The sequence below is a fragment of the Brienomyrus brachyistius genome, chromosome 2, assembly GCF_023856365.1.
Source record: "Brienomyrus brachyistius isolate T26 chromosome 2, BBRACH_0.4, whole genome shotgun sequence".
Classification (NCBI taxonomy): domain Eukaryota; kingdom Metazoa; phylum Chordata; class Actinopteri; order Osteoglossiformes; family Mormyridae; genus Brienomyrus; species Brienomyrus brachyistius.
This window is the reverse complement of record NC_064534.1, coordinates 47,721,805-47,731,972: the sequence shown is the minus strand read 5'-3', so window position 1 is coordinate 47,731,972 and position 10,168 is coordinate 47,721,805. Positions and strand designations below refer to the sequence as shown.

Below are 10,168 nucleotides of genomic sequence, written 5' to 3'. Positions count from 1 at the left end.
TAGTGATATGACGGCAGTGAGCAAACTCTTTGGTGCGTTACAGGGCGCCTATACGTCAGGTTCCAACCCGACTGAACCGGCCAGAATGACGAGAGACTGGCCGGTGAGTCATTTACTAAAAGCTTTGGGGAACTCTAGTTCGACCTTTTCTTCTCGGTAATTGTTCAGTCATCCTCACAAACAGAGCACTCTTTCCAGAAAAGGTGTGCATTTCTTCAATTAACAGACATCATATTGTATTTAATAAACATCCATTAGGAAAAAAAAATAACGGTTTTAACAAAACGACTATCAAACTGAAGCACCTGAGACTGGATTTAAACCCACAAGTTGGATTGATTCAAAACTATTTATGAAAAGCTAATGAACTACCTTAACCCTGTTTTTTTCATACTCTAACCCAAGTTTATTTCATACTTCTTTGTCATAAAGTTCACAGAAGTGAATAATCTGTAACCTGTACAGAGTAAATACCCTGTGTGGGATTCTGAAGGCTGCTGGTTCAAATCCCATTGCTAACAGAGTAATCGTGCTCCTCAGGGCTTGGATGTGAGGCACTTCCCTGCAGCTGGACTCAGATAACATGATGAGGCTCCTCTAGATGTCATATGTCTATTCATCATTCCCTAAACACCTTTAGCTGCAGGGCAGGCTAACCTGAAGTTTAACTGTACAGAGTGGGCTTGAATATAGAACATGAGAAGGTACAAGTTTCCGTGGACAAGTGTAACATGACAGCCAGCATCTTGAGATGGAGAAGTGAAAATAATAAAAAATACACCTTTGGCAGGAATTTGCTTAACATCCTACAGGTGACAAGAAGAACATTATACTCAACTGTGAATTTGCCAGGAAGCTCAAGCAGGAGGGCCAGTGACAGACTGAAAGTAACATATTCAGTGTTGAATTCCCCTTAAACATACATTCTGTTTATAAGAAATGCATTCGATGTGACAAATAGCTGTGGCTGTCAACAAGATGCTTTCTAACAACTATGGTATTTATGTTGAAGAGCACGGGGATTTCCAGAGAACCGGTCCTTTACCCATCTCATTTGCCGGACAGTAATGCCTGCAAGCACCTGAACATACAAGGTGATCAGTCAGAGAATCAGCCAAGTCAGTGTTAGAGGATCTGCTTGCCTGTCATGGCTGCCTGTGGGCATACTTTGACCTAACTGCTAATGACAACACTTAACAACTGAAATTACAAAACAGAAACTACGACATTCACTGCATACTGCCGTCATACCTGCACACCCAGACAAGCTCCCATTCAGACACACCCAATCACCTGATGCTACAGACTATCAGCACACCTGTAACCAATATATTTGTTTACCTCCTCTACCTTGTTTACAGTCACCTAATCGTGAGGTATTGTGTCATCTCCCTCATACTGGAAGGTCATTTACAGTTTACCCACGTCTTTCAGCTGATCTTTCGGTTTGCTTCTTTTTAATTTCCTGGTCTATTTTCTCTGAAAAGGCTACACACTCTGGATCGCTAATACTGTAGGTGCTACACACAAACACCTCAGGCATATAGAGGCAACCCTGTTGTCCACTGGGATAAACACCAGCTGTACGACCATCCGCCAAGGACTTCCTCCCCTCCTGGTCATTGTGAAAATGAAGCATCCTGCAGAAACGCAAGCCACACAAACCCACCAAAAGGCATGTGATCACCCAGCATCCACACCCACACCGAATGGCAGCAAATGCTACCAGCAATCTTCCAACATCTAATCAAAAGTCTTCCCAATGCAGAAGCTATCATAGCAAATGGGGGAGACTAACTTCCAATCAAGGTGGCTTTATTGTCATAACACCCATACTGGGCCTTATGCAAACTTTTATAAATACTGAGATTCAACCCAATACTCCATACCCCCAGCTGTACTAACTCATCTCTTGTCTTTCCTGCCAAAATTCATTAACGGTAATATTCAAATGGCTCAACATAATGTATTATTTCTGTACAGTTAGACTTGCTTGTCTTGTCGCTAAACTGAACCCCCCTAGTTCCCACTCTAATAACCAGAGAACAAATTCGTTGTGGTAATATCAATTGAGTTGGATCAGGTTGATGCGTCATCGGAATTATCAGCACAGGAACAGCATGCTAACACTTCCCTGCAATCCAGGACACCTGGCTGGTACCTGCATTCCCCTTGTCAAAAGAGAAAATAGATCTGGACCAGAAATCAAGAAAAAGCAAACTGAAAATGTCCTCCATCACCTTCTTTCATTGTTTTACACCCAAAGATGAGATGTTTCTGTCTAAATCTATTCATTTTAAAATGAATCAGGACATTTATGCTTAATCAATACACACAAACTGTATATATGAAACCAAGAGAGTTGTGTTTGTTTAGCAGTGAAAAACATTCACTCATTGTCTTCAAACCCTACTCTCCTCTTTCAGAACAATTAAAATGAAATGTGAATGTGTGAAATCGTACTAGTTCTGAGGGCCAGGTGTTGGAAACATTACTCAAATCTGTTAAACAATTTCATGTAACCCACAAGTTATATTTTCATTATTATAAACAAAGCCTAAATTATAATCTAGTTAGTTATACTGAAGGCTAATTTCTAAGAAAATAAGGGATCTCTAATGGTTTAATGACCATGCATTTGGAAAATAAAAAAAATACCATAGGTATTGCGGTCTGCCATGCTATCCAGGATCCACTGGCTGTGTGTCTGTATCCTGGAAAGCGATCAGCTTCTCAAAGAGGAGAAGGAGCACAGTTTCCATGCTGACCGTTTCCTGGAAACCACTCTGGTACCACTGAAAAGCCAACATGATGCTTTACTGATTGCTGATCAGTAACTGAAGGGGTTGTAGGACACCAGTAATGACCCCTGACTCACAGGCTATTGCATCAGGGAGTTTGTTGGTCACTCAGTGAGGAAACCCTGCTTTTGCTCTGCTAGCTGTGATAGGCTCCTGGTTCAGCGCCATCCAATTACAAGGCTTCCTGGAAAGTCTCTTCCTCCAATACAGTTGCAAAGCCAGCAAGAGGACAGTAGCCCATTTATGAAAGAATTCAGGGAGACTGAGGTACAAGTTAAGCATCTCTTTACCATATTTCTGGAACTCTAAACACTAAGACAAAGGTCTCTAAGACCGACGATGAGAAATTTGCCAGGTGCAGTTTAAATAGGGAACGTTACTAAGCACAGATGTAGGTCGTCCTTACTAATCAGACAATTAGTAAGCATGTGAAATGGAACGAAAATTTTATGCTGCTCACCGCCACCCTCTGGTGACAAGATCGGGGTATGACATCCTACGTTTGATGGATGTTGTATATGCGTCGATGGATTAATGAATGGATGGATGTATGGATAAAGCTATGTGAACTTAGGTGTAAGTGTAATTGTTGTTCAGAGTAATGTGCCTAGTGCTGTTTTGGATTGCTTTTGTAATGCGATAATTATCTTGGGGAGTAGAAAAAAGTTTTTTTCCAAGACAATAGGATTGTGCTAAAAAAGCAATGTTTTAAAAGACGTTTGCCATTTTTTTCCTCAGTATATAGTTATTCTCCGTCAAGGTTTATTATACAATAGCCGCTGAAAAGGATTTCCTATTAAAAGTATAATTATACTTTACATATTTTACCGTAACGTAATGTCACAAATGATCAACCCGGGTAAGATACATCAAATGCACATGACAGATTTTTTGGAAATTAACAAAGGAAATTTAAGTATAGCAACAAGACATAAAGAAAAAAATATTTTTCATTAATTCAGTCGAAATAATTTTGGATATCTCCAAAGACTTTTCCCCCCGAAAATCGAATACTACCTTTCCGTTGCGGATGTTTTTTTCACGACACTATTTACTTAGCGAATAAGCTTGTGTTTATTTATTTGTTTGTTTATTTACTTGTTCATTTGGTGTTACTCTCAAAACTTTCACACAGTGTGGCTGGGGAGAGCTGTAACCCAACTCCTCTCTGATGTCAGGCAGAGTCAAAGCGAACTGGAGACAAAAATCCGCTATAGTAACAAGGGGAGAAGAAAAAAGCGAGAAAAACGGGATCTGACAACATGGCGCACTTTCTCTGGGAAAACTTTCTCTAGGACGCCTTGCAGACTCGAATGGACCGAAAGTGCAATACTCGTCGTTTTTCTGGGTAAATGATAGATTTCGGAGACGCTTTTTTCTTTTGTTGCGGAATGCAGAGGCTTCTTTTATTCATTCATGCGGAAAATATCATGGGATGAAAGTTGCCAGTTTCGGTAGCTGGAAATCAAAGCACGAAGGCACAGGATGGAGAAGCAAGGAAGCAGAAGAGAAAAGGTAAACTGATCACAGACCTCTAACTCATTCTCCCTGCCCTGAAATATATTGTTTTAAAACTAAATTTACGGAGTGACCACAGATGCAGTTTGGTAGTCGTTCTTCTCCATTTTTGTAACTGTACGGTCTTAACTTTTGGGTTCATCACGGGGAAACGTCGCCAGCTTCCCAATCGATTTCCCAGTCTCGGTCTCCCTGTTCCTGCGGACTTCAGGAAGCTCTGCAGCGGGCAGACCGTGCTTTTTATTTCGCCACCATGCTCTCCGTTAGCTGAGGCATTATAACAAAATACCATCATTGCTGCCAACTGGATTAAAGGCTGTACAGCTTTTGGGCTTTATGGCATTTTCGTTACTTTTGTTGTCTCTGCGAGGAAAAGCTGAAAGCTTGGCTACTATGTCCGGTCAGGATCCTGGAATAAGCGATCGGTACTTTCTTTAATTTCTCCCCCCCACCAATCACAACTAATACCGATCACGCTTTCCTCGGTGGCAATGTGGCCCCATGGAAAGGGGCGGCAACTCCCATTGCACACCTCTTTCAGTCTTTGTATGTGCGTCTCTTTTTTATTGCAGGCCTACGCTTATTTACGCTCGTGCTGTCTCGTATTTCTGCCGCAGAAATGTGCAATAAACCATTGCACGCCATGCTGGTCCACCAGGCCGTACGTGTTATCCATCAGCTGCAGTTTGTATTTGCTGAAAACGAGGGGTATTGAAGTAAATACCGTACGTTCACATCGTCGCCATCGTAATATGTACAGTAATGTATTACAGGGACACCTCAGCGATGCATGACAGTTGGTGACTGATTGGTGATCATTATTTCTGTTAAACTTGATGTTGAAACTAAAGTTGTTCAGTTGCAAGTCCAGTAAGACCTCAAATTGAAGTCTTTGGGAGTTATTCCTAAAGCACATTAACCTTTCTATACTGCATTGTGAAACGATTAGCAGCTATGGCAGCCATAAACTTCTTCTATATCTCTCCTTATATGCACGGTTAATAGTATTTTTTACTAATATGTGCTGTAGTAACTAATACAATCCCCTGTGTGTCTGCCTCACTCCGGGCCTGTGGATACTGGCTCAGTGTCAGCGCTCCAGCCCGCGGTGACGGATCACGGTGCCCTGAGCTACCGACAGCTGTCGCCAGGTCGGGGATGAGCGCCGATTCTGTGGAGAACCGCTCCTTCTGTATTGAAAGGGGACGCGAACCCATCTCATCGTTGTGAATTTCAAGTGGGAAGAGTTTGTTTCGGAGGGTGACTCGGTACAGAATGGCAACCCTCTAGGATCATCTGACGAGTGGTATCTCTGTACTAGATCTCCATCGTAACAATGAAGTCTGTAAAGAAACTGTTTTTTTGTTAATTTTGTGGCATCAATGGAGGATTTTGAACGGAAAACGTATTAACATACAGCGTGCATTTTTCTGGTCTGCTGGATAACGCAGCAATAGCCCATAGGAAATCCCAAATCCAGAACAGCTTGGACAGGGAAAACATAAACGTGTCTCTGTTTCCTTGCGAGGGACACTTTAACTGCAAATTATTGTTGTCGTTTTAACGGTGATATGTATTTACAAGAACGACGTGTGCGTGGATGTAAATGTGCGATGTGTATGCAAGAGGGACTGAATTAATTTGGAGATATGAATAAGGTGGGGCTGTGAAGTCACTTGAATCGTAGTTGCATTAACTTTGATATGATGACTGATTAACTGCGCTGTCACGCAATCCTCACTTTTATCCTCAAGTGATCGCAGTGAGTCTCAGCGATATACCGTGGTCGAGACATTATTATTATTATTATTATTATTTTAGTGGTCGCAGTGAGTCTCAGGGATATACCGTGGTCGAGACATTATTATTATTATTAATAATATTATTAACACAAACTTTACAAAGCTTTGCTGACAAAATTGATCTGTCTCCTTCCAACTGCTTTCCTTGTGAGTCTGGATCCTGTCTCAGACTGCGGAGACTCGGCGGAAACCCATGCATACACAGGGAGCTCGCGACAAGCCTAAGCTAGGACTCAAACCTCTGACTCTGGTGTGGTGCGGCTACAGCACTAACCCCTGAGCCACCATACTCATAATCATCTAGGCATTATTAATTTGGTACTTCAGGCCTGTACTTCTGTGAGCTTTGTATACTGTGGCTTTATCTTTGTAAATGTTAAGCTGGTGGATTTAAGGTGACATTGTGAAAGATGGGATCTGTCTTTCTGCACAAACTGCTCTGACTCCTGTAAGATCTTCTTCGGGTGTTAATGGCTACATTATGTCACAATTCTACCTGTTCATTTTTTAAAAAACTATTTTGTAAAAGCCTGTTAAAGTCCTGTAAATATCCAGCAGCTTTGGTTTAGTACATAGGTAAATGAATGTAGATGATGCAACCCAAATTCCAGGCTATAGAATAAAGTTTATTTATATGCATGTTTATGGTACCAGGACAACACAACAAACATGTAGGGAAGTTGTCAAGGCTGTCCAGATAGGCTCTGCTGTATGGGAGACTCCTCTTTTATAGATCTAGCCTCCATGTTTGTTTTGACGTGTGGCCTCGATTGGTGCAGAGAGACACAAATCCTGCAGTGGTTCTGTATTCCAGTTCATTTCCAGTTCCTCTGCAACCTCACTAATAATGGGGTGCAAAATGGACCCCGACTGTAAATTTATCAGTTAAATGCATTTTTTTCAAAACATTTCAAAACATTTTGCTAGACAGTTGCCAGAAGTCATCGACCACCAACATTCACTCTTCACTGGGGGATGTATTAAGTGGAAGTATAAAAATGATGGAAGAGATGGAAAACAAAGAGTGTTTTGTGCAAAAACATTGAAGAAAGGCTTCATCTGTCACTGTCAATGCAATATAACTGGTTCGCTGTTTCAAAATAACAGTACGTTTTCAGATTAGGGACTGTTGTGCTTCCTGTGTTACTTTGTGCGCTATTTGGTTTACTTGACCATTTACAGGACACATTAATGTTTATCTTCAACTGGGCACAACAGTGGGGCTCTTTCTATGACTGGAATTGCTCTAGCTCCTTAATCACTGCACCCCCTGCAGGCTCAGTATGAGAATTATTAGGATAGGATGCAGAGTGTCTTTGGGGGAATCTGCTGTCTCCCCATCATCTGCTCTCACCCATGAAGGTGCCAGACCTCTCTTTTCATCTCTCTTGGAATGACAGTTGATGCAGGTCACAAGAGGTGGACCTGTGTGCTTCTAAATGATCAAATCCTACTCTCCTTTAATGTCTACACTGATGTCTGTACGACTAATTATTACGTATAATATCTGTGTTTATGTAGTTTATGTATCTGTGTGGTGTGGTTTCCTCCGGGTACTCCGGTTTCCCCCCACAGTCCAAAAACATGCTGAGGCTAATTGGACTTGCTAAATTGCCCGTAGGTGTGCATGTGTGAGTGAATGGTGTGTGAGTGTGCCCTGCGATGGGCTGGCCCCCCATCCTGGGTTGTTCCCTGCCTCGTGCCCATTGCTTCTGGGATAGGCTCCGTACCCCCCACGACCCAATAGGATAAGCGGTTTGGAAAATGGATGGATGGATGGGTATCTGTGTGTGTTTATGGACCCTGAATCAAAGTTGACTGCAGACTTCAGAGAAACTGCCTGGATTGCGCACTCAACCTCCCCCCCCCCCCCCCCCACGACCCCTCCCCCATCTGCACCCTGTCTAGGCGGTTGGGAGGATCAGCAGAGGTAGCATGCTGTTTGAATTAGCGTTCCGGCCAGCTGTTTGAAGTGAGCGGGGCGGCTCCCACAATGCACTGCAGGGACCGGCTCAGCAAGGAAAGAAGGAGAGATACTGTGCTGCAAGCGAGATGTGGATCAGGGGCTCAGCACACTCCGGGGTGGGGGGGAGTGGGTGTGGCAGAATGAGGGGCCTCATGCTCTTTCAACTGAAACACGCACATCATGACTGTTGGCCAGTAACGCCTGCCAGCTAACTTACTGATTCCGTGTGTGGTGCCTGCTTGGCCTGGGTCAGGGCATTCATTCCTGGGTGGGCCCTGTTTGTGTTTCCTCACAAGGAAATATATGGCTAGCTGACTCATTTGATTGTTCCCACTTTCAATTATGTTGTGTAAAGCAAAAGAGCAAGTGTATTTCTCACCAAGAAGTGCTCATTTAAACTGTTTACAGGGCACCCCCTCGCGCTGCAGAGGGTGCTGCAGCGTCCATGACGTCCGCTGTGGCGGGATATCATTGGGCTGTCATGGAAACCGTGGGTTGTAGTGACATTACAGTAGAATGCATGTTTGTTAAGTTGGCCCTTTGTTTGTGGGTGTCATTGAGACGTGTCGTCCGTGAAAAGGGCGGGGTTTCCTGAGTCAGGTTGGAGGAGAGCGAATCGGGCGCTGTTCTGCGATGGCACACTGGCTGTGCCAAAGTGCTCAGTGTTTTCTTGATGCTGCCCTGCGATGGACTAGCATCTCAGGGAAGACAGGAGGGTGGATATGTGTTGGTGATGCAACCATGACTGTTTTAGATAATTCTGATTTACTGGCAGGATTCAGCTGAAATACCTGACCAATCCGGATGTTTCAGCTGATCCAGTCCAGCCCTTCTGGACCTGACCCATGGCAACAGCGAGGTTCTATGTGTGTGACTTAAGCCCTGTGCTCATTGAAAGCCACTGAAAATAAGCATTCATTCCACATTAAGATTTTTTTGTCCTGCGGAGGGGCTGTCCTCAGCTGCCCATTCTTTCACTCAAATGATTCTCTCCCCTTTCTTGCTCTTATTGGCTCTGCTGCCCCCTCCCTTTTTTGCCCTGTATTTTTCATGCTCTGGAAGTAATTACCCTACTGCTGACTAAGCCGCCAGGCAAGCTGGGCTGGTACCATGGGCAGTGCCAAGCTGTGTAACTGGAGAAACTAACATCTGCCCTTTGACCCCAGTTTTCCCAGTCAGCCCAACATGCTCTACCTGCAGATAACACCAGAGTGGCTGGCCCACCCTTCCCCACTACCAACAATACGGGGTACTGATCCACCTTACCAGTTCCACTCTAGTGGAATCCAGTGATAAGCCCCATCTTTCATGCACAGATTATGAAAGACTTGACTTTAGTGTGTTTTTTAACCTTGAGCCTGGCAACATGCAACATGTGCAGCTTTTACGAAGCATTTAGTTAAGGCCTTAGTTTAGTTATTACCCAATCTGAACAAATAGAGTCTTCTGTTGTAGTAGTGAGGATGTTCCCTTGCGGTACCCTTGAGCCAGAGTTTGGTTTTGGGTTGGTTTTGCCCCAATGTGGTTCTGGTCAATCTTTTTAATTGCGAGGATGGGCATACATTGAAAGTCATTCTGGCTGATCCTGTCCAAGACAGACCTTCTTAAAGCACATTATGTTAAAGCACATGATGCCCTGTATGTCTCGCTGTCACTTTGTTCCCTTGGTGAACTTGTGGTGTGCCCCTGGTCTGCCCTAGGTGAGTTTGTGGTCTGTCCTAGGTGAGTCTGTGGTGAACTTGTGGTGTGCCCCTGGTCTGCCCTAGGTGAGTTTGTGGTCTGTCCTAGGTGAGTCTGTGGTGAACTTGTGGTGTGCCCATAGTCTGTCCTCGATGAGCCTGTGGTGAGCTCATGGTGTGCCGATGGTCTGCCCTTGGTGAGCCCACGATGTGCCTGTGGTCTGGCCTCAGCCCGCAGTGAGCTCGTGGTCTGCCTGTGGTCTGCCCTTGCTGAGCCCGCGGTGAGCTCATGGTCTGCCTGTATCTCTGCCCTTGGTGTGCCTGTGGTCTGCCCTCAGTCTGTCCTTGGTGTACCCGTGGTGTGCCTGTGATCTGCCCTTGGTGAGCTCACGATGTGCCTGT

General features: G+C 44.1%; 1 protein-coding gene across 2 annotated transcripts in view; it reads left to right on the top strand.

Annotated features, from left to right (window-relative positions):
- The first annotated feature begins 4,047 nt into the window (after positions 1 to 4,047).
- LOC125721463 (tetratricopeptide repeat protein 28-like) overlaps positions 4,048 to 10,168 on the top strand; it is a 224,340-nt gene continuing 218,219 nt past the window's right edge. For both annotated transcript variants that reach the window (XM_048997394.1, XM_048997384.1), the window contains exon 1: positions 4,048 to 4,316. In XM_048997394.1, the coding sequence (XP_048853351.1) occupies positions 4,287 to 4,316 (30 nt within the window). In that variant the 5' untranslated portion in view covers positions 4,048 to 4,286. The remainder of the gene's footprint in view (positions 4,317 to 10,168) is intronic.